This window comes from Macaca fascicularis, chromosome 3, assembly GCF_037993035.2.
Source record: "Macaca fascicularis isolate 582-1 chromosome 3, T2T-MFA8v1.1".
NCBI classification, from domain to species: Eukaryota; Metazoa; Chordata; class Mammalia; order Primates; family Cercopithecidae; genus Macaca; species Macaca fascicularis.
Genome location: NC_088377.1, coordinates 133,839,062 through 133,864,449, shown reverse-complemented (window position 1 = coordinate 133,864,449; position 25,388 = coordinate 133,839,062). Strand labels below are relative to the sequence as shown.

At 39.8% G+C, this 25,388-nt stretch overlaps 1 protein-coding gene across 4 annotated transcripts in view; it reads right to left on the bottom strand.

The window, feature by feature from the left end:
* Positions 1-12,964: 12,964 nt before the first annotated feature.
* The window catches only part of ABCB1 (ATP binding cassette subfamily B member 1), a 219,707-nt gene continuing 207,283 nt past the window's right edge, over positions 12,965-25,388 (bottom strand). For all 4 annotated transcript variants that reach the window (XM_045388707.3, XM_065542385.2, XM_005550319.5 and 1 more), the window contains 4 exons: positions 24,350-24,547; positions 18,450-18,656; positions 15,051-15,197; positions 12,965-13,554 (listed from right to left, as the gene is read on the bottom strand). In XM_045388707.3, coding sequence (XP_045244642.2) covers positions 13,348-13,554; positions 15,051-15,197; positions 18,450-18,656; positions 24,350-24,547 — 759 coding nt within the window. In that variant the 3' untranslated portion in view covers positions 12,965-13,347. The remainder of the gene's footprint in view (positions 13,555-15,050; positions 15,198-18,449; positions 18,657-24,349; positions 24,548-25,388) is intronic.

Genomic DNA, 25,388 nt, shown 5'->3' with positions numbered 1-25,388 from the left:
TAACTACATTAATTGCATTAATTATATGATGTTACATTATATTATACTGCATTCATCATACCTGTTTTGCATCTTTACTCTTCTATTTGACAATGAGCTCCTTCAGGGAAGAGGAAGAACCAAATTGGTTATCTGGAACGTTGCAAGCACCTGATAAATGCTCTTCTTTCTCTTGTTGCCCACTCCCTTTTCCATCACCAGCTAGTTCAGGAATTAAGGCAAAAAGACCAGGGGAGAAACATCCACAACTAAACTAGGCTTTAAGGCTTGAAGAAGACCTGTGAATGAATAACCAGGTAGGTCTCCATCAGTCCCTCAAGTTGGATCTTGCAGGAAGTGCTGGCCACCTTTCACCCGACCCCATACATCTTGGGAGATCCTGATTTATGCAGACATCAGTGATTGGAAGGAAGGGTTGTGGTACCCTGTCTTCCACTTCCCTCTTTTAGAGTTCTGACCAATTTTGTCAATATTTATTCATTTGTACAATAAATGCTTATGGAGGAAGAGCAGGATGGAGTGAAAAGCATACCCACAGGCAAGGTTTTCCAAACTGTGACCTGAGGAATGCCATCAGGTGCTTGGTGATAATGAGTGTTCCATGATGAACTAAGTTTGAGAAATGCTGCTTACCACACTCAGAAAATCACAATGTGCATCACAGATTCTGAGAAGCTCTATAGTTAAAAAAAAAAAAAAGTCGTTTAGCTTTGTTTCCAGTATTTCCTCCCCCTCCTGACACCGCAAAATACTCACTGAAAGCACAATATTCATAGTTTCTTTAAACTTATTCATAAAGCTACTCCTAAGAGATATAATCCTAAAAGTTCCAACAGCAGGAAAACAATGCCAAAGACAGATGCAGGTGAAGAATGGAAACATGGAATAAAGAAGGTATGATGTTCATTTGACTGAGTCAAAAAGCAGATAAGGATATGGTGGAATATAAAAGAGTTTTGATACAGTAGAGGCTAAAAACTAGGAGGAATTTAGACTTTCAGAGTGTATTGAGAGGATTTTGAGAAACCAATGATTATACTGGTCAAGAATGGTGGATTTTTTTGCCATAATTTGAATTGTCATGTATCAATCAAGGTCTCAGCATGAAACAAATGGCATATTAAAATTAGGATGTTCAAGGAGGATGTAATGAAGGAACTATTTAGAAAGGAAGGAGTAGAACATAGGGCATAGTGGATATATCGTAATGGATAGCAAAATATCTTGGGGCCACAAACATTGGGGAGGTGTATGGCCTTCCCTAGGCCAGCATGGATGAGGGGAAGGAGCAGTTCCCAGAAGCCACATTGAGCATCATGTAGATAGAACTGCTTCAAGAAGGGCAGTGATCCACTCCAACTGTCTCCAGGCCCCCACTTCAGCTGAACCCACAGAAGTCAACTTCCTAAAGTAAACAGCAGTGTGGAGAGGAGGGTGGAGAATAGATATGGAATGGCAAAATGAAGATATCTGGCACATGTCTGAAGATGAAGAATCTGGAAACTACCAGCAGGTATTTTAACTCTACCATTTCCTGACTAGCTGTGTCTGTTCATGATTCATGCAACACTTTTATTTGTTTTGTCCTTCCTTCTTCTTCTACTTTTATTTTAGGTTCCAAGGGTACATGTGCAGATTTCCTACGTAGGTAAATTGTGTGCTGCTGAGGCTTGGTGTACAAATGATCCTGTCATCTAGCTAGTGAGCATAGTATCCAATAGGTAGTCTTCCAATGCACACATGCCCCCACCTTTCCCTCTCAAGTAGGCCCCAGTGTCTATTGTTCCCATCTTTTTTTTTTTTTTAATTTATTTATTATTATTATACTTTAAGTTGTAGGGTACATGTGCATAACATGCAGGTTTGTTACATATGTATACTTGTGCCATGTTGCTGTGCTGCACCCATCAACTCGTCATTTACATCAGGTATAACTCCCAATGCAATCCCTCCCCCCTCCCCCCTCCCCATGATAGGCCCCGGTGTGTGATATTCCCCTTCCTGAGTCCAAGTGATCTCATTGTTCAGTTCCCACCTATGAGTGAGAACATGCGGTGTTTGGTTTTCTGTTCTTGTGATAGTTTGCTAAGAATGATGGTTTCCAGCTGCATCCATGTCCCTACAAAGGACACAAACTCATCCTTTTTGATGGCTGCATAGTATTCCATGGTGTATATGTGCCACATTTTCTTAATCCAATCTGTCACTGATGGACATTTGGGTTGATTCCAAGTCTTTGCTATTGTGAATAGTGCTGCAATAAACATACGTGTGCATGTGTCTTTATAGCAGCATAATTTATAATCCTTTGGGTATATCCCCAGTAATGGGATGGCTGGGTCATATGGTACATCTAGTTCTAGATCCTATTGTTCCCATCTTTGTGTTCATGTGTATTCAATGCTTAGCTACAAATTATAAGGGAGAACATGCGGTATTTGGTTTTCTGTTCCTACATTAGTTTGCTTAGGATAAGGGCTTCCACCTGCATCCATGTTGCTGCAAAGGACATGACTTCATTTTTTTAAATGGCTGCATAGTATTCCATGACATATATTTACCACATTTTTGTTATCCGATCCAGCATTGATGGGCATCTCCATTGATTCCATGTCTTTGCTATAGTGACTAGTGCTTTATGCAACACTTTGAAAGGCAGCACCCACTGTGTCAAGACATTGTGTTGAGACAGTGAAGACACAAAGATAGTAAGATAGAGACTAGCCCTTAGGTATGTAAAATAGCTATAAACAGAGTGAAAATAAGGAAATAATTAAAATATAGAGTGAAACAAAGAAGTATAGAAAGCATATGGGAGTTCAGTGCAGATAATTTTCATAGCATAAATGCAAATATCAAGAATTTTAAAAGTATTTAAATCTGATTTCAGCTATCAATGAATGAATTTAATTTCATTATTATAACAAAAAATAATCCATAATCAAAATTTTAGCTACTCAAAAAAGTTGCTTTCTGAATTAAAGTGTATGATAAACACAAGTTCATAAATGCTAATTTTTTGTGAAGCACCAGCATTTTGTGTTTAGTCTCTGACACTTTTAAACAGTCTTTAAAATATTTATTCTCAAAAAGGAAATCATTAGTATTGTTTTAAATAAACTTTAACTTATTTTCTTTTTGGCATATTTCTCTCCAGGCTTTGTCTATATGTATATGTTCTTGACCTGGGCTCTCTGAATCCAAAAAACTTTATACTATTCTTTAAGTAAAAGAGGTAGAATATTGTGGTCATGGGGTTTTTCAAATAATTCAGGAAGTCTCAGCCATATTTGGGCTAGACCTAGCACTATGCCAAAATAGCATGGAAAATCATTGATAAGCCTGCCTGAGTCATCTGTTTAAACTGAAGAATGGGGATAACGGTGTCATTGCCCGTACTGATAGAGATGTTTTGCATAAGAGAGAGTTAACAAGGGACAATGAATTCTTTTGGAAATTAAAAAAATTGTACTAAAATCTTGATAGAAATAGAAAGCCTCAACTACAAACTGGCTTGAACATATAACTAAAATATTATATTTATGACTTTGATAATATTGTTTAGTTTTGTCTTTCTATTCTTGATTAATAATATATATGTATATACATACACACACACAAACATACACATATATTCCTTCCCTCACCTTGACTTTCCCCCCATCCCCAAATAGAATAATGTGATTCCCTGCCTATGATAGAATGTTGTGTGCACCAACCCCCATGCTTGTGGTTGAAATTCTACAGATACAAAAGCTCTTTTGCAGTCTACCCACACATTCAGGAGTCACAAGGCAGGTTTCTGAAGTCAGTCCTTTTTTCCCTTTACTTATGGAATTTGTAAAGGGTTACATTTTCATCTTTATAATGGAAATGGAAAAAGTAAAATGTGATTTATTTTATAAAATTTCACTGCACAGGTACATTTGAAAGAAGGAGGCCACTCTAAAGTGAGGCATATCTCAACACTCAGATTATTTCAAAAGAATCACAACAAAAATAAAAATAATAAAAGCTATTCTGGCACACAGTGCCCTTCAGGCTCAGGTCCTGCCTGGCCCAGCCCCATTCCTTGGTGGCCTCCATCCACCCTTCCTCACATCCAACATCTAAAACTCTGACCACACTGAATCGCTTCTGGTTCCAGCCTTCTAAACTGTTCTATACTGCTCTCCGCATCCACATTCCTCCTCTATTGTCCATCTGACATGCATCTATTCCATTATCTAGGAAGCTACTTTCTTTTTTAGAGTATCTTTTAGATTCACAGCAAAACTGAGTGGAAGGTAAGGAGACTTCCCATGTACCTCCTATTTCTACACATTGATTGCCCCCCGACCAGAGTGGGGACACATTTGTCACAATGATGACTCTACACTGACACATCATCACCCAAAGTCCAAATAGTTTATTTTAGGGTTCACTCTTGGTATTGTACATTCAGTGGGCTTGGACAAATGCATAATGATATGTGTCCACCATTGTAGTATCTTACAGAGTAGTTTCACTGCCCTAAAAAATTATCTGTGCTTCATCCCTCACTCCCCCAGTCTCTACCAACCACTGATCTTTTTACTATCTCTGTAGTTTTGCCTTTTCCAGAATGTGATGTAGTTGGAATTACACAGTTTGAACCTTTTCATATTGGGTTCTTTCACTTAGTAATATGCATTTAATTTTTCCCTGTGACTATTCATGGCTCATTTCTCTTTAGCACTGCATGATATTTCATTGTCTTGATGTACCACAGGTTTTCATCTATTCACCTTCTAAAGGACATCTTGGTTGCTCTGGAATCTTTTTTAGCCCCTAAACCACTCTCCAGAGAGGTAATTGCTCTTTTCTTGGTCCCCACTGCCACACCCCACCATCTTGCATCATGGCGTCAATGCACATTGCTAAATTTATGTCCTGTCTCCTAAGCTGTAAGCTCCTCGTCTAATCATTGTGCTCCCCATATCTAGTCCAGTAGGCACTTAAAATAATCGCTAAATGGATAAATACAAAAATTTCTTTTCATGCAAGAGAAGTGATAGCTTTGAAGAGCAAGAAAAATATGAAATGAAGGCAATCAACTTTTTTTGCTTGTATCTTATGTATTGGGTATTGTCTTAAATACTTCATTACAGTATTTAGTGCTCAACTCATTCAATGAGGTAGGTATTGAAATCCCATTTTTTCCAATGCAGAAACAGGGGCTTAAAAAAAGTAAGTTACTTGACCAAGAAGCCACACATGTCAGCAAACTGGCAGCCAGAACAGAAGCCCAGGTTTCTCTGACTGGAGAGCCTAGGAGCTTGGCTATACACCAAATATAATCATACTCTTACATAGCGTCCTGTGTAGAGAAGGAAATCATTTAAATTTAGCCACCCAGTTGAGAAAGCAAAAACTGGGTTTCAACTCAAAGGTCACTTTTCCTTTTGACCCAAATTGGCTCTTTTGAAAGAGCCCGGTTGAAAATATTTCATCATATATCTTTGCCCTTGCACTTATCTGTAAGCATTCCTGCTTTTTTTCTTTGCTATTCTGATTTCTCCAAACTGCAAGGGCAGAGGTCTTTCACCTCAGTGTCAGAAGTTCCAGTTGGGACAAAGGACTACAGTTGCAGAAAGTGCTCCCTGAAAATCTTGTGTTTAATCTTTGTTTTTTTCCCAAGAGCAACAAATCTCTTATTTTTTTTTCATTTAACAAATATTTCTATTGAAGACTTTTGATATGCCAAGCATTGATAGAGGTATTGATGTATACAATGATAACCCAGTTGCCCACCATGATATTGCAGCTAAGAGGGAGTTTTTTGAAGATCAAGAGAGTTAAGGTCACTGAAAGTCCTTGATAGGTTCTGGAACTAGGAGGGTTATTACTTGTTCTGGTTATAAATTGGCTTAAAACAAATGGTTTTTATGATATCTTCTAGTTGTATAGATTGACTGGGCTCTGCTGAAGGGTTCTCATCTCATGAGGTTGCAGTCAGATGCTTTTTGGGCCCATCTTGGGGGCTGGCACTTGATGCTAGCAGTGGGCTAGGTCAAGTTACATAGTCACCCCATGTAATATGGGCTTTTCATAGAATAGTCACTGGATTCAGACAGTACGAGATCGTCACAGTTCAGGATCTGGTCCTTGGCTTAAAATACCCTGAAACCGATTTGTCAAGCAGGGCTCTCAGAGGGAGACCCCAGGGATGATGAGCACTGGGAGGCTCCCCCCTGGTCCTGTGACCCATGCATCCAGCTCAGGACCCTCAGGTGGGGGCTGCAAAGAAACTGGTCGTCCCTTGAAAGCTGGAGCAAGCAAGCAGGTACACTTGGACCTGAGGCTGTGGATTCTCCCCAGGCTGAAGTGGATCTTGAGGTGGCAAGGAACGGAACAGCCCAGCGCCCTGGGAGAGTGGAGGGTGACTGTGAACTGGGCATCAGCAGGTGCATGCCCCGCAGCCACTGGCTTTTCCGTTACATGCGAATCAGTAGGGCCAAGTTCACCCTTGGAAAGAAGTTGTAAAAATTGGTTGATTCCTTTGAAGGCCTTTGTTTTGGAGGCTTCTTTGAAGGGTCTTGCCTCCAGTTCTGACCTTGGAGCAAGTGTTAAGTGGCCTCGAGAAATGTCACTGAGGCTCCTTTTGGAACAGATTCAGGAAGAAAAGGCTGTCTTAAAGGTGCTCCCTTCTCTTTGTGAGGGGGATTCAATAAATACGTGTGTTGTATAACATTCCTTGTATTATGTAACTATTAAAACTTTTACAAATGACTTTCATATACATCATCTGACTGTTCAGACTTACAGGGTGTCAGACATCTGCTGTTGATGGCTGTGCTTTTTGAACAAGCGTAGTGAAGCAAAAATTCCCTCCCCTCCTGCCCACCCCCTGTTATGTCTCTTCCTCCATGTCTTACCCCTCCCCATCCTCCCATCATTAGGCTTGTTCTTTACTTCTTCTTTCTGGGAGGTCAGGTGGGGAGGGGGCTTCTACATAGCACCCTGTGTACCTGTCACCCAACTTCCTTCAATGATGACATGTAGTGACTGTAGTTCAAAATCAAATCCAGAACACTGAAATTGGTACAATACTGCTACTATACTACTACAACTTTCATATATATATATATATATGAAAGATATATATATATATTCTTTTCCAAAATTAAGAGCACACAATTTGAATAAGTCTTCTCTTTTATTCTGTATAGTGGGTAAGGCTCAGTCCTCAGATATTACTGTAATTATGGGCTCCCCTATTTTTTCATGTACAATTACATGGCTTTAGATAAGAATCTTCTTTATATATATTTATATTAACAAAAGCCTTTTTAGATATTAATTTGTGATAAAATGAAACTGACCCAGAAAATGATACACACTTTTACACACACACACACATACACACAAATTGGCAAAAGAACAGATGCTTATTGAGCCTCTGCTATATGCCAAGGACTTTGCCAAACACCGGAACACAGTGACGCAAGGACAGTCCTCTCCTCAAAGAGTTCATACATCAGAGCATGCGCCTTAAGCTGAGATATAAGAAAAATGCATTTCTAAAAAAGACCTCTTACTGAGACCTGGGGACAAATGACTGCATTATGTGTCAGGAAAGACACATTTTGTCCTAACATCAGGAGTTGATTCTGGTGAACCAAATAGAAGAACCATCATTGTTAAAGTTGGGTATAACTGGATAATCTGGGGTGAAACTAGGAAAATAAAGAAGCCTGGGCTAGAAAAGGATTGAACTCAAGTAAGTGGCACATGCTGGGACCCATCTGTGTTTTGTCTGTATCCTGAGGGCCACACCTCAAACATCTATTGCTTTGATGTCATGTTCAAGCCATACGAACAAATCCTCCTCCTTCTAAAGAATTCCTCATCTCCCTCACTGTCACAGCATTTCCCAGCTGGCTTCTATCCTCCCTCCTCCTCTTGCTAGGCTGTGAGTGTTTCTCATAGCTACCTGTTCTCTGTTCTTACCATCCCAACTCAGAGTCACATCACCCTTAGCCGCTTGCATGTTTTCTCTTAAATAAAAGCATCTTATGTAGCTTCACTGATTTGAGGCGTGTATTAGTTTCCTGAGACTGCTGTGACAAATTACCACAAGCATGGTGGATTAAAACAACAGAAGATTCTTCTCTCCTAGTTCTGGAAGCCAGAAATCCAAAATCCAGCACGATTACAATTCCTTCATGGACTCTAGGGGATAATCGATTTTTTTGTCTCTTCCAGCTTTTGGTGGCTGCTGGCATTTCTTGACCTGTGGCTGCATCACTCTGATTTCTGCTCCCATGATCATATCACCTCCTCTTCTTCTATGTCAAACCTTCTTGTGCCTCACTTTTATAAGGACACTGGACCCTGGATTTAGGGCCCACCAGAATAATCCAGGATGTTCTCCTCAAGATCTTTAATTATATCTGTAAAGACCTTTTTTCCAAGTAAAGTCACCTTCATAGGTTCTGAGAATTAGGATGCGGAGATGCCTTTTTGGAGACCACCATTCAACCCACTGCAGGGCTTTTCCTGACCAGTCCCTCTGGGTGGGTACCAGTATTTTCACCACATTATGCTCCTATTCAGAGTCATCAATGGTTTTTCATTTTCTCTCTCTTCAAATCTGAATTCCTCTGCCTGGCATTCTAGGCTTACCACAATTTGGGCCCACCTAAATTTGGTACCTCACCAACATCCCATAATTTACTTCATCAGACATTTAGTGAATGTCTACTATGCCTAAGACACTGTTTCTAGGCTTTTGGGGACACTAAGATAAATACAGTATCACTCAGCCTTCACAGAGCATGTGGCCCTGCTGAGAAGACAAATGCATACAGCTATGAAACACAACACGACAAACAACACTGCCCCTTCCCACGAGGCAGCCTCTGCGCTATGCACACTACTGCTACTCTGCTCCATGCATCCATTCTCACACTGCTATGAAGAACTGCCCAACACTGGGTCATTTATAAAGAAAAGAGGTTTAATTGACTCACAGTTCCACAGGCTGAACAGCAGGCATGGGTGGGGAGGCCTCAGGAAGCTTACAATCATGGCAGAAGGGTGAAGGTGAAGCAAGAACATCTTCCCATGGTGGCAGGAGAGAGAGAGGGAAGCAGGAAGTGCTACACACTTTTAAACAACCAGATCTTGTGAGAACTCACTCACTATCATGAGAATAGCAAGGGGGAAATCTGCTGCCACAATCCAGTTGCCTCCCACCAGGTCCATTCCCCAACATTAGGGATTACAATTCAACATGAGATTTGGATGGAGACACAGAGCCAAACCATATCACATGCTTTTAACTATTATCCATGACGTGTGACACAGTTTAATCACATAGTCCTACAGCTTCACTACTGTAATCACCTTTTGTGTCACTCAAGAAAATGTCCCAGCACTTTGGGAGGCCGAGGCGGGCGGATCACAAGGTCAGGAGATCGAGACCACGGTGAAACCCCGTCTCTACTAAAAATACAAAAAATTAGCCGGGCGCGGTTGTGGGCGCCTGTAGTCCCAGCTACTCGGGAGGCTGAGGCAGGAGAATGGCGTGAACCCGGGAGGCGGAGCTTGCAGTGAGCCGAGATCGCGCCACTGCACTCCAGCCTGGGCGACAGAGCGAGACTCCGTCTCAAAAAAAAAAAAAAAAAGAAAAAGAAAATGTTTCTTAAACATAAGAACTTCTGCTTCTCTTACTTTCTACCAGAGTTACTATAACAGTGTTACAAATAATGGTGTATATGTCTTCGAGTGAGACTTTACTTGTACTGAAATCATTTGTTGCATCTGAGATCACTGGTTGAATGTGGTAATTGACCCTGTGAAGTAAATTTGGAGAAAATAAATGGTGTGAAAAAGAGCACCCCCTCTCTGCCAGCCTTTAACGCTAAAGGGGCAGCAATATACTCAAGCAGAAAAAGCTAGAGGCCCTGGGAGGGGCTCGACCTCCATGCAACTCCAGCCAGGGCAAAACAGTGAACAGGGAAACATGGTTCAGAGAGAGCCAGCGAGTGTCACCAGCTATAGCAACTAGACTGTGCAAACGACAGTAAAAAATACTTTTATTTTTCTTTTTATAGACATGTAAGAATTTTTATCCCAGCTACTCAGGAGGCTGAGGTAGGAGAATCGCTTCAACCCGGGAGGTGGAGGTTGCAGTGAGCCGAGATCACCACTGCACTCTAGCCTGGTCGACAGAGCAAGACTCCGCCTCAAAAAAAAAAACAAAAGACAAAAAACAAACGGTCCTTATAGCAGACATACAAAGAGTTGAAGGAAAAATCTCTAGCTTTAAGAAGTCAAACCAAGTGACATGGTTTTATGTTTCTATTCACATAAATTTATCGAAATTTCCTAAACTAAGCACACTTTTTAAAGTACCTTAAAATTTTTAAACAAAAGTTGAAAACTTAGGAGATAAAATCATTTCTAATTCTGGTTTATTTTGGACTATCTCCCAGAAGTTTAAATATATATATTAAATATATAAAATTATATATATTATATATGAACTGTAGTTATATATAGATATATAAATATAGATATATAACTATAGATACATAAATATAGATTTATATTATATATATAATATAAAAAAGCCACCATAATGTTCAAGCCATTTGGCAACCATTTTTTCTTTATACAAATTATATTTTGTTATATTCTTCAACTTAATTTTCTAATGATTATATGGTATTCCATTTTGTGAATGCACCAAAATTTAATATATAATTTCTTACTGTTAAATATTTATATCTTTCCAATTTTCAATATTATAAGTAATGCTACTAAAAGTATCGTTTTACATATCTCTTAAATCCTTAGAATTATAATTGCTGTCTTGAAGGATATATATATATTTACATTTTTTTACTTACATTATCAAATAACAAAGAAGTTTATATCAATGACCATTGCACATTAGAAATGGAAAGAAATAGGAATGTCATATTAGATGTTTTTTTATTCATCAAGTTACTAGGCAAAAAAAATGATATTTTGTTTTAATTTGCATTTCTTTGATTATTGAAACTGTATACTTTTTTTTATATACTTTAAGTTCTAGGGTACATGTGCACAACGTGCATGTTTGTTACATATGTATACACATGCCATGTTGGTGTGCTGCACCCATGAACTCGTCATTTGCATTAGGTATATCTCCTAATGCTATCCCTCCCCACTTCCCCCACCCCACAACAGGACCTGGTGTGTGATGTTCCCCTTCCTGTGTCCAAGGGTTCTTATTGTTCAATTCCCACCTATGAGTGAGAAAATGCGGTGTTTGGTTTTCTGTTCTTGCGATAGTTTGCTGAGAATGATGGTTTCCAGCTGCATCCATGTTCCTACAAAGGACATTAACTCATACTTTTTTATGGCTGCATAGTATTCCATGGTGTATATGTGCCACATTTTCTTAATCCAGCCTGTCATTGGACATTTGGGTTGGTTCCAAGTCTTTGCTATTGTGAATAGTGCTGCAGTAAACATACGTGTGCATGTGTCTTTATAGCAGCATGATTTATAATCCTTTGGGTATATGCCCAATAATGGGATGGCTAGGTCATATCGTATTTCTAGTTCTAGAACCTTGAGGAATTGCTACACTGTCTTCCACAATGGTTGAAGTAGTTTACAGTCCCACCAACAGTGTAAAAGTGTTCTTGTTTCTCCACATCGTCTCCAGCACCTGTTATTTCCTGACTTTTTAATGATTGCCATTCTAACTGGTGTGAGATGGTATCTCATTGTGGTTTTGATTTGCATTTCTCTGATGGCTAGTGATGATGAGCATTTTTTCATGTGTCTGTTGGCTGCATAAATGTCTTCTTTTGCGAAGTGTCTGTTCATATCCTTTGCCCAATTTTTGATGGGGTTGTTTGTTTTTTCTTGTAAATTTGTTTGAGTTCTCTGTAGGTTCTGGATATTAGCCCTTTGTCAGATGAGTAGATTGCAAAAATTTTCTCCCATTCTGTAGGTTGCCTGTTCACTCAGATGGTAGTTTCTTTTGCTGGGCAGAAGCTCTTTAGTTTAGTTAGATCCACTTGTCAATGTTGGCTTTTGTTGTCATTGCTTTTGGTGTTTTAAATATGAAATCTTTGCCCATGCCTATGTCCTGAATGGTATTGCCTAGGTTATCTTCTAGGGTTTTTATGGTTTTAGGTCTAACATTTAAATCTCTAATCCATCTTGAATTAATTTTTCTTCTTTGAGAAATGCATGGCACATGCATTTCTTCTTTGAGAATTACCTGATTATATCCTTTCCCATTTTTTTTTCCTGGAGGTGATGGCTTCTCTTTTTTTCTTTTTAGAAGTTCTTTTTTTAAGATAGCAATTGTTTATAATAAATATAGTTTATAATGTTAATAATGCTTTTTGTCTAATTTAAAAAATTTTGTCGTCCAGAGTACCAATCTTTGTGATACATTTTCTTCTTTTTTCATCATGTTTGTATCAAGATGTAGTTAAACTCATGGCACATTTTAAACATCTGTAAGTCAGAAGGATCACTTTTGGAAGAGGCCAATTATTGGCAAAAGTAATTCATTATCAAGACAAAAAGTAAATGTACTTTGGAAGCGTAAAAATCTTAAAAATCCTTAAAGAACCCTTTATAAAAGCAATGCAAAGTATTTACTGTATATCTGAATAATACACACTTCATAATTGTGCCTTACCCCACCTCCTAAAATCTTATACTGATCTGTGTTTTGGGTTTGAGAGCCACCTTAATGTGGAAATGCAAGAATCAGCAGGATCAAGTTCAAGAAGAATGAAGCCAGATGGTTCTGCAAGACCCAATATGAATAGACATATACAACAGGAATTATTTAAACTGCTTAACCATTCGCACAAAAATGAGTAGGTATATTTAAAGAAAACTTTTTTACAGCAGAAGTTATCTGCAATATTCCAGTTGAGAGAAGATATATTCACAAGCAGTTTGGACAAGATGACTCCAGTCATGTGAAAGTTTAAGTTTTATTATAGACACTTTATGCAAACATTTCAATACTTTTTGCTACTTCTATAATCTTTTAGCAAGGCAATCAGTTAAGTCCAAATGAGAAAATACAAACAAAATTACATATTTTATCTTTAAAAATCTACTTTAACTCTGTTATAAAATTTATAATGCAATTTAAACCATTATTTCTCTCCACTTGATGATGTCTCTCGCTCTCTTCCTTTAATTACGAAGTGTCTGAAGACTCTGAACTTGGTTGAGGAAATGTTAAACAGATAACTCTTCATAATTCTATAAGTACTTGCTTTTTAACTTTGAATAAATGCCATATTTAAACACAAATATTAAAAAATATTTAACATCTCATACAGTCACAGTTCACTGGCGCTTTGCTCCAGCCTGGACACTGACCATTGAAAAATAGATGCCTTTCTGTGCCAGCAGCTGCTGATGTGTGCCGTGCTCCTTGACTCTGCCATTCTGAAACACCACTATTAAGTCTGCATTCTGGATGGTGGACAGGCGGTGAGCAATCACAATGCAGGTACGGCCTTCTCTGGCTTTGTCCAGGGCTTCTTGGACAACCTAGTCCATAATCACATAGATTAATTCGCATAATAGTTGTTTTCCCTAATTCCTTTTGCATAAAAAGCTCCACAATAGGCTGGGCGGGGTGGCTCATGCCTGTAATCTCAGCACTTTGGGAGGCCAAGATGGGTGGATCACAAGGTCAGGAGATCAAGACCATCCTGGCTAACACTACGAAACCCCATCTCTACCAAAAATACAAAAAATGAGCCGAGCGTGGTGGCAGGTGCCTGTAGTCCCAGCTACTCGTGAGGCTGAGGCAGGAGAATGGCGAGAACCCGGGAGGTGGAGCTTGCAGTGAGCGGAGATGGCGTCAATGCGTCACTGCACTCCAGCCTGGGTGAGAGTGCAAGACTCCGTCTCAAAAAAAAAAAAAAAAAAAAAAAAGCTCCACAATGAATTTCTCCAACAATAGATCCTTCTTTAACAAGATTTCTCCAACAATAGATCCTTCTTTAACAAGGTGTCAGTGAAACAGAACAGGTTTTTGAAAACAAAGGATTTGTCATATCAGATGACTGAACCCTAGTTTGGGTTAGTTCCGAGGCAGTAGTTATCTATCCCTAACTTTTTTTTTTTTTTTTAATAATTTGAAACAGGGCCTCACTCTGTCACCAGGGTGGAGTGTAGTGGTGCAATCATGGCTTACTGCAGCCTCAACCTCCCGGACTCAAGCAATTCTTCCACCTCGGCCTCCTGAGTAGCTGGGACTACAGGTTCCCACCGCCATGCCTAGCTAATTATTTTATTTTTTGTAGAGACAAGGTCTCCCTATGTTGCCCGGGCGGGTCTCAAACTCCTGGGCTCAAGTGATGCTCCCACCTCAGCCTCCCAGTGTTGGGATTATAGGTGTGAGCCACGGCAGTAGGTGCCAGCCAGCAGTCATCTACTCTTAAAGTTAAGGGAGTAAATACAGTTCACTGACTCATTTAAAAACATTACTAATGTGTCTAGCAACACAACATCCTTGAAAACAGACCTCAAATCCAGCTCACAGTAAATTCAAGAAGCCTGAGCAAAGACCAAACACAGACTCCTGAATTTTAGTATTGTAAAGTAGGGAACATCTCATACTGAGTTGGTCTTTCAGATAATCTGAATTATTAACCTTTTCTCCAATCAGAAATGATTGCTAATATTTATCTTAAAAAAGGTACAGCCAGATTTTAACATTGCCTTACCCTACCACTTTTCCTTATGGTTGCTGAGAGATGCTGCCAGTAGAAGCAGGAAATACACCTCCTGAAAGCAGCTTCTTAGGTCAACGTGAAGTGATCTAGGGATGGTTTGTGAAGCATATGCGCTCTAAGACTAATTTGCCTTGTGTCATCTTTTCTCTCCTGAATCACAGTTACAGAAACTGTTTACATTTTACTGAAAGGTGATGTAAATAACAATCAATAATCTGACTACATTTTGTTCTTTACTATGGAGAATAAAGCATTTTTAAGGATGATGATTCAAGTATGAATGAACTCAATTTAAATTCTTACCTTTTCACTTTCTGTATCCAGAGCTGATGTGGCTTCATCCAAAAGCAAAATATGAGGCTGTCTAACAAGGGCACGAGCTATGGCAATGCGTTGTTTCTGGCCACCAGAGAGCTGAGTTCCTTTGTCTCCTACTCTGGTGCTATATTTCTGTAAATAAGGTTTTGTTGTTATGAAAGTAGAACTGATAGTAAAGTTCTAACAGCTTGCTTATAGAAAGTAGGATAAATGATTCTATGCTCCAAAAATTTAGGTTCAGAAGCTAAGAATTGTTCATGGATAATTAAGGAAAGAACAGAAAAAAGCCCAAAATGGCAGGTTTACTATCTCTCTGAAAAACAGATGTTTGGGCCTTAAGATGATATGTTTTAGTATAAACAGGTCAGCATTTTAATGAAGAAGAATATCGTTGCAATGTTAGTATCTTCCATCTTCTGGTTTCATTATATTTGGGACAAAGATTGACAGGAGAAAGGAAATTTGATTTGAACAAGGTATTCATAATAAAATAATTGAAGCTCATCTTAATTGTAACCAGCAGGTGACACTCTCTGCATGATTTTAAATTGAGGAAAACCATTCTTGGGACGTTAGCCTTTTAGTATCTGTTTTTATGAAAGTATCTCCAACACTTAAGCAATTTTAATGGGTGCTACATAAAGGATTCCATTTTGATATCTAACTTTGAAAATGAATATCTTCTTTTTAAACATTTTTGTTGTTAGAGTGCTCCCAAAATTCTTCCCATATTGTTTCCCACAGTAGATAATTGTCACCAACTATTCACTATGATGATAGGAACGGCAGTTAAAGGTTACTCAGGAGAGAGCAGAAACAGGATGTGACTGCACTTGTAACCTAGAAAACAATACTATTTTATTATTTCTAGGCCCTTGCCAGGCTGAAATTTTAGTACAGCGTTGCCTATTTTTACTTGCTATATCTGGCAACCCTAGTTTTGTGGCACTCAGCCCTGGGTCTCCCCCTGTAAATAGAGGGAGAAGACCCCAGATGAAGTTTTGGCAGATGTTTGGGACTGGCTCTGCCCCAGAGTCATGGCTGCCTCAGAGGGCAGGAGCACTGAAGTGTGTCTCATGTGAGTGGAGGGGTTACTCATTGCACTCTTGATATAGTGCTCATCCTGCTGAGGCAGATAAAGGCAGTGCGGCAATCTTACAAGAAGGAGGTAACTAAACCAGTCACCTACAGGGTGAGGTAAATCCTAGTATTAATCACTTAGGAGAAGTGGATCCTTAGGTAACAGGACTTAGGGGGTTTACCTTTTCTCTCCTGGTCTAGAAACTGAGGAAGAGAATTACGGTGTCTACAGGTGTGTTCTGTGTGACAGATTAGAGACCCGGATCCCAGAAAGGCTGAAGTCTCTGTGGCAGACAAATGCCAGAGGGGCAAAGTATATTTAAGAAGATAGATAATACTTACTCTCTGTGTTTGTGTTTTATTAACCCCTAGCCCAGTGGTTCTCCAGCTTGAGCCTGCGTCAGTATTATCTGGGCTCTTAAAACATGGATTGCTGGATCTGTAGTCCTAACAAGTTCCCAGGTGATGCTGATCTGTGTCTATACTTGAGAACCACTATCCTCTCATCAGTAAAGGGGACTGGAGCTTTCCATTTTAAATGTTTGAGCCTGGGGAAGGGTCAATTACCTCCAGTTGGGCTAGACTGTGAAAGGAGAGTGGGAGACAAGGCCATCTCCCTGGGACTTAATGAGATTGGTGTCAGCAGTTATCCGAAGAAGAGTCTACAGAAGGGAATCTTGGGAAAGAGAGCCACCTGGTGTTGCTCGCCTGCCTCATGAGGAAACTGTCTTCCCTGCGGGGTTGAGGCTCCTGAGCTTTGTTTTAGGGGGCACTTCCTTAGAATAAAGAGCATAACTGATGATAATGAGTGGGGTAGATTACCTAGGTTGAGAAGCACTTCAAAATATAGGACCTAACTTTTGCAGCAACATGGATGCAGCTGGAGGCCATTATCCCAAGCAAAGTAATGCAGGAACAGAAAACCAAATACCGCATGTTCTCACTTATAAGTGGGAGTTAAACATCAGGCACTCATAGATGAAAAATGGCAACAGTAGAAACTGGGGACTATTAGATAGGGAGGGAGGGGGGTAAGTGTTGAAAAACTACCTATTGGGTTCTGTGCTTAGTACCTGGGTGACGGGATCATTTGTACCCTGAAACCTCAGCATCATGCAATATACCCAGGTATAATAAACCTGTACATGTACCCCCTAATTCTGAAATAAAGTTGGGAAAAAATATAATTTTGGACTGTTAATACAGGTTGAGCATCCATAATCCAAAAAATTCAAAATCTGAAATTCTGAAATTTTTTGAGCACCAACATGATGCCACAAGTGGAAAATTTCACACCTGATCTCATGTAACAGGTCACAATCAAAACACAGTCAAAACTTTGTTTCATGCTCAAAGTTATTAAAAATATTGTATAAAATTACCTTCGGGCTAATGTGTATAAGGTATACATGAAATATAAGTGAATTATGTACATGCAAATATTCCAAAATCCAAAACACTTCTGATCTCAAGTATTTTGGATAAGGAATATTCAACTTGTATTCCAAAACAAGACAAAACACAAAAACTAAAATACAGGACCTAAGAGGGCTTAAGAGAGGGTGAGAGGTTTCATTTATCCAACTTCCTCGGAGGAATTCAGAGGACACCCATAGGACAACAGCCCAGGGAGCCCTAGAAAATACTTCAACCATTCACTGTAAACAAAGTTTGGGGCCCATGAAATGTACGATGATGAGAGATTACATGATATCCTGGTCACGCTAATGGCTCAACCCTTATTCAGAGAGAGCCCTCTTTCTGGCATGGGTTCAGCCCTCTGGACTGGACTGACTCCACAGTGAGGTTTGAGTCTTGGGAGAGAGCTGCAAGAAGGAAGAAGGAAGAGAAATAGAGCAGAGACATGGGGAGGGACAGTCATGCCTGCTTCCTCGGCAGGCCAGAAGCAGCATGTGCAGGTAGAGACCCAGCCTCTGTACTTGGACTTGAAGGGAAAGGCTTCCCAGACATTGTACTTATCCCTAGGGCTGAAAAAGGTGGAGCCTCAAGCCTAATAGCTTTGGATCTAGAGAATTGTTCCAGTTCTCCTATCCCAGAAATGTTCCTCTCTCCTAAACCTGAAGTGATCACTTTCATCCCTTCCTCACAAGCAGGGTGAGGTGATCAGACAAACGTAACATCTAACCCAAATAGGAAGTGTGGCCAGATGCTTGTATACAGGTAAGGGTGTGATTTGGTTGCTAATTTCTCTTCACTTCTGGGAAACCATCCCCTTATACATCAAAGCATAGGCCAGGGAGGCTGCCACATGCTCCCGGGCTGTTAATTTGGAGAAAGACTTACATTAGGCAGTGACTCGATGAAGGCGTGTATATTGGCCTCCTTGGCTGCCCTCACGATCTCTTCCTGTGACACCACCCGGCTGTTGTCTCCATAGGCAATGTTCTCACTAATGCTGCAGTCAAACAGGATGGGCTCCTGGGACACGATGCCCAGGTGTGCTCGGAGCCACTGAACATTCAGTTGCTTTATTTCTTTGCCGTCAAGCAGCTGAAAACAAGAGTTCACAGACCAACTTCAGGACCAGCACACTTTGAATGTAGCATAATTAACATCATTATTTCTTACACTGAAACTGCCAAGTTACTGTGAGATTAAGGAAAAGTTTGTGTGATTAAAATTTGGATAGTTAAGATTAATACAACAAGGTCACAACTGTATGCTTTGAGGAACTGTCATGTTTCCTGTGTTATAACCATGGTTTCTGATGTATGCACATGGTAGGTATAATAAGACATCTATGTCCTAATCCCTGGATCCTGTGAATGTGTTATGTTACATGTCAAAAAGAAACTAAGGTAGTAGACGTAAGGTTGCTAATCAGCTGACTGTAAAATAAGATTATCCTGAATTACCTTGGTGAGCCTAATGTAATCATAAAGGCTTGTAACTGAGGAAGGAGAGAGGAGAGTATCAGAGCAAACGCAGTGTGAGAAAGACTCAACCAGCCACTGCTGGTTTTGAAAACAGAGGAAGGGGCCACAAGCAAGAAAAGGCAAGAAAACAGATCATTCTTTGGAGCCTCTAGAAGGAACACAGCCCTGCTGACACTTGATACGTGCCCACTGAGACCTATCTTAGGTTTCTGACCTCCAGAAGTGTAAAGTCATAAATTGGTGTTGTTTTAAGCCACTGATTTTGTGGTAAGTGGTTACAGCAGCCACACGAATACAATGCCTAATACTTCTGAGATGTATCCTGAGAGCCTTATTCTTAAATCTCCATTTTTCAGAGACACAGTGCCCAGGATTAGCATGGAAATAAATAACAACTATGACCACATAACAGGTTTGCAGTTCAGGAACTATAGGGGATGGATAGGTGAACAGGGGAAGGAAAGGGTGAATAGACATCATCAATACTAAGCCAGATGAGTAGGAATGGAGAGCTGCCCTTTCTCTATAATCTGGTTCCCTGGATTATCTTGCAGAAGACTGGGGAGGGCACCTTACAGCCTTGCTGATAACAAGCCCTACTCTGATGCAAATATGTCTGCCAGATAGGTCTGCTTTGCAAGAGAATTTGCATTTAAGTGAGAGAGTTGTTCATCTCTTCTGAAGAAGGCACCAGTGACTCAGCTTTGAGCGTTTCCAATAGTAGTGACAAGTTTGTACTGAGCCATATCCTCTCTGTATCCCATGTGCCTGGTTGGGTGGCTCAAGGGGACAGCTGGCCAGCAGTAGGGTACAATCTTTGCTACAGGAACATCGCTTCTGCTTGTGACACTGGCAGATGCAGGGATGGAAGCTCTCCCATAACCTTATTAGTTCCAAGCTGAGTTGCCATGGAGACTATTCCACACATGTATGCTCCAGGCTTCCTTACAATGTTAATAAATGAAGGTAGAAAACAGAGGGTGGAGAGGGACAGTAAAAGCCAAACAAGGATGTGGCTAAGTAGCAGATCTTGTTAGATAAAACACTGTACTTGAGAAGTGGAAATTTAAGGAAAGGAGGAGTTTGGTTTTTGCTTTTGTTTTTGTTTTAATTTTCCAGGTTTATACCCCTGGGAGGAAAACAGCCACTGCCTAACTAATACAATCACAGGCAAATCTGAACGATCTCAGCAAGTTATAATGAGTTTCTTCATTACACTGAATACACTCTTGGACCTCCTCGTCCCCGCATAATACCCTAGGATTGCAAACTATTTAAAACCTGTGTTGACTGAAGAATTCTTTCTTTAAGTAAAACTTAAGTTTAGATGCCTATAATGTAAAAAAGATCAAAGCAGCAGAGCTCCTTTGGCTGAGGAATGGTGTTGGTTTGAGAGAAGACCATGGAACTCTGGGGAATCTATGAGAACTGCTCAAAAAATCCTGGCCTAAATAAAAATATAACTAGGAAAGTAAACATATTGGTAAAAAATAATGAAAGGCCAGATTAAAATGATCGGCTATCTCTATTGTAGATTGTTAAATCTATTGCTTGCTTTCATTAGCACAAAAATGTAAATGTTAACACATGTATTCTTCTATGCATATTTACTGTGAAATAATAATTGATTTTTAAAAATCAAGCACTGACAACATTGTAGGTTCTGTGATAAGCATGTCTCCTACAGTCTCTTGTTTAACCTTCACAGCAACACTTCTGAGGTCACTGTGAGGTTAACTGCCATTTTACTGATAAGCAAATGCGCACAGTTAGTAATTGGTGGAAAACCAAGACTGGATCTAAACACTATAGGTTGGGTTTTAGTAACACTAATATCTCACAACTGAAAGATATTTTATGCCCCCTCCTTAAAAGGGGAATGCCCCCATCTCGGGCTCTTCTTGGGTTATAACCAGACAACGACAAGCAGCTTCTAACTATATCCCAAAGGGGGCTCTGACTGTTGTATATGAGAGAGACTAGAAAGGGGAGAAAGGAAAGGTCAGGGGAAGACTCAAAGTAGGGGTGATTTAACAGTGACACTGATGAAAGTTGAGCTTCAAGAGCCCTCAATTACATGTAAATTCTAGGAAGTTGAACAGTTTTCTGGGTGGGATGGAGGAAAGGCTGTAGTCAGGAAGCTCTTCCCTGTAAGTGTTGATGATAAATTGCCTAAAATGAAAGGGACCAGAATCTTTAAGCTTCCAATATTTGGTTATGATTTTTTTTGTTTGAAGTAAATATCCACTTTTGTGTCTAATTTTGCATTCAAAATTTTTTCTTTAAGTTGAATCCCTAAAATTGTATAATCTTCAGGTCCCTCAAAACTTGGAGAATCCTCCCATCTTCACAATTTCATAGCTTAATTATTCAAGACTTTCCACAATTTAACCTAAATCTTTCTTCAAATTTAACAGTTTGGTGGTTCTCGAATGATGGCTGGCATCAGGATCACCTCGGAAAATTATAAAAAGAAAAGGCTAAACCCTAGCCTACTTGAATAATCCAGGCCGGCTGTATTTTTTACTAGCTCTTTAGGCCATTCTAATAGTCACTGAAGCTTGAGAACCACCACTTCAGGTCAATGATTTTCAACGTGGGATTCAAGGTCCACTGATGGTCATGAGAATTTCGTGACTTCAGGGGATCCTCAGGGTCAAATCCTTTCTTTAATTCTTATGCTCAAATCCACAGACTCATTTTTACATGGCAATAAAAACTAATGAGTAGTAATCCACTGAGTTATTCAGGGCTACTCACTGATGTCCATAAACAAAACTTTGTACATTTACTAGAGTTTATTGTGGACACTTTCTGCTAAGAAGTCTAGCTGCAGTGCACCATCTGGCAGTATTTCCAAGCCCTAGTGCAAATGCACAGGAGAAGATAATGGATATTCCTGCAATAAATGAGGACACTTTGTTTTCAGTCCATTATCAATAATGTCTTGGGATGCTTACTGTGCTATGCACTCAGCATTCATTTTCATATACTTCTGTGTCTGACCTTTTATACATCAAGGGACTAGAAGGCTAAAAACTATTTCCCACTTTCCCTTGGTTCTGGAAGTAAGTCAGGGTCTACCAGGGAGATGCACAGTGTAAAATCTGGGAGGTAGACACCATCTCTCCTTCAGCAGCCATGGTAAGCTAACAGCTTAACTCATTTTTGGCAGACAAGAATTTCTGCAACAGACAGATTCTAGTCTTGTACCTTTAAATTTGGAACAGCTGTGGCATAATTTTCTGCAGCTTCTTGGTTACAGAATCACAGCTGCAGTGCGGTGATCTGGAAGTCTGGGAGCAAGTAGCCTACTTTTCTTTCACTCTTCCAGCCCTTCCAAAGATTTTGTAAGCATGTAATTCCGTTTATTAAATACCTATCTACTTGAAATACCTAGTGCAGTTTCTGTTTCCTACTCTGAACTGTAACTGATGCTGTCCATGTTTTAAATTATGTTCTGCTTGTGTTTATATACTTGCAGAATAACATTAATTATTCCTTATTGTATCATTATTGTGCTGTATTATATCGTGGTTTTCAACTCCAACATTTTGTTATCACCAAGCATTTTTCCCCTTGGAAAGTGACTATGAGTACATTAGTGGATGATGACATGTGAAAATCTTTCCTACATGAGTTATCAGAAAAGTTTGAGAACCACTACTCAAACTAAACTCCTATTTCAGCCAAAGTGTCCTATTTGCGCATTGGGAACAAATCACTGATCACACCTTGCATTTTCTCTCACATTGAATGTCATCACGACTGTTCATCCATATGCAAATCCTTATCTCTTAAGAACTAGCTCTAGGCCTATCTTCTTTAACTCATGAAAGTATATGCCCCATTTCCTCAGTTAAAGTATTTGAGGGCAGATATCATGCCCTACAATTCATCATAGCACAATCTTTTACATACCACTTAATAACTGTCTGTTGAGGAACATAATCAGTGTCTGAGAGCTAACATTTCCTCCTCTAATTGCTTTGGCTGTCAGCGACGTCTTTATTTAGAGTCCTGTTTTTAAACTCACCACAAAAAATTGAAAGACAAAATCAGAGTTCACAGAAAATATAAAGCAAGAGAGTAAAAGTAGGTAACAAGCTTATGTAATGATTTAAGAGTAGACTGAATAAAGGCATAACTATCTTTGAAGACAGTAACAAATATTTATGAGTAAGAGTGACTGCTGTGAGGAAGTAAAAAGAGTCCTAGACTAAAGGTTGAAAACTCTCTTTTCATTTGAGTTATTAAGTGCTACCAGTGTCCATACATAGTGGGTGGGCATCCATCTGACTTTACCAGCAGGCATCCATTCTGATTGGTCAGTGTCCATTCTGTTCCCATTGTTAAGTATTTTAAATATCACTTCTCAGTACAATTAATTACATGCCTACATAATGAAAATGTCTTGTTCTTAATCTATTCCTTCCTAGTTTGTCTTCTTTCCTAGCCTCCATCATAGTCGTTTAAACTCACTGCTCCCTGCCAGACACCTCTCTCATTCCCAGCAACTAAGACAAAAGGGCGTACTTCTATATTCTTTATACATTTCCCAAATTTGTTGATTCTACTTTTTTTTTTCCTTAGATGATGTTTCAATGCCCTCTCTCCATCAATGATTTTGTCTCATCCCCAGCCATAAAAATGCTCAACAGTTCACCTCCTAAACATTTTCCCTGGACTCTGCCTCCCCACTCAAGCACTGTCCTTATTTGCCTTTCTTTTACTTTCCATCTTCTTGATAACCTATGCTCACTTACATCTCCATTTCTCCTCCTAACCATACTTCAGCCACCCTTAATTGTTTTCTACCATCACTACTTCACTAAGAATATTTTAAAATATCAGAAGTAGCCCATTCATTGCTAGACTCTATCATGTCTTCTCAGTCTCCTCCTTACCCAATCTCTCTATACCATCTGTCATTGCTGACTACCATCTTTGAAACAGTCCCCATCCTTGGCTTTCATCTCACTCTTAGCACCTGTCCTGCATCTTTCTGGCTACTTCCATTTTTGTCGGTTCTTCTCAAGTCAACTGAAACCTAAGTACAGCAAGGGAGATAGGTGGTACAAAGAGTGCTTGCAAAGGAGGGTAGAGGAGTAGTGTTGAGGGAAGCCTGGAGAAGTTGGCTGGGACAGATGACACCACTTGGAGACCATATTTAGGTTGTCAGACTTTATCCAAGTGGGGTTGTTGTTTAAAGGTTTGAAAAAACATGGCTCATAGTTGAGAATTAAATACATTCAGACATTTGGATGATGAAAACCTGAACTGAGCTAAATACGAAAGTGTGCTCACCACTTTCCCCGCCAAGGGGTCATAGAACCGCTCCAGGAGCTGGACCACCGTGCTCTTCCCACAGCCACTGCTGCCCACCAGGGCCAGCGTCTGGCCCTTCTTCACTTCCAGGCTCAGCCCCTGAAGCACTGGGATGTCCAGTCGGGTGGGATAGTTGAATACAACTTCATTAAATGTGACATTTCCTTCCAATGTGTTCTGCAATGAGAAGAATAACAGTAAATTAGATTGCCACAATACTGAAAATAAAGTGTATAGCTAACCCTTTCAATTACCAGGTGTCAGAAGGTAATGAACTTGTATTACAATTGGCTTCACTTCAAACTGCTAGAATTTATTTTATTTTTATTTTATCATTTTATTATTTTTTATTTTTTGAGGCAGTCTCACTCTGTTACCCAGGCTGGAGTGCAGTGGCATGATCTCAGCTCACTGCAACCTCCACCTCCCAGATTCAAGCAATTCTCGTGCCTCAGCCTCCCGAGTAGCTGGGATTACAGCATGTGCCACCACACCCAGCTAATATTTTTTTATTTTTAGTAGAGATGGAGTTTCACCATATTGGCCAGTCTGGTCTCGAACTCCTGACCTCAAGTGATCCACCCACCTCAGCCTCCCAAAGTGCTGGGATTACAGCCATAAGCCACTGCGCTCAGTCTCAGACTGCTAGAATTTAGTAAATGAGGTCTAAAAGAGTAAAAGCTTTCACAGCATGTATTGTTAAGACAATGTGAATATACAATACAGCTGCAATAACTCAAATCTGTTCCTCAGGAATACAGTAACTTACAATAAAATCTAGTGACCAGCCTGGGCAACATAACAAGACCATGTCTCTACAAATAATTAAAAAATTAGCTGGGCATGATGGCACATGCTTGTAGTCCCAACTACTTGGGAGGCTGAGACAGGAGGATCACTTGAGCCCAGAAGGTCAAGGGTGTAGTGAGCAATGATCATGCTACTGCACTCTAGCCTGGATGACAGAGTAAGACTCTGTCTCTAAAACAATTGTTTGTAAAAAATCTGATGAATAGGT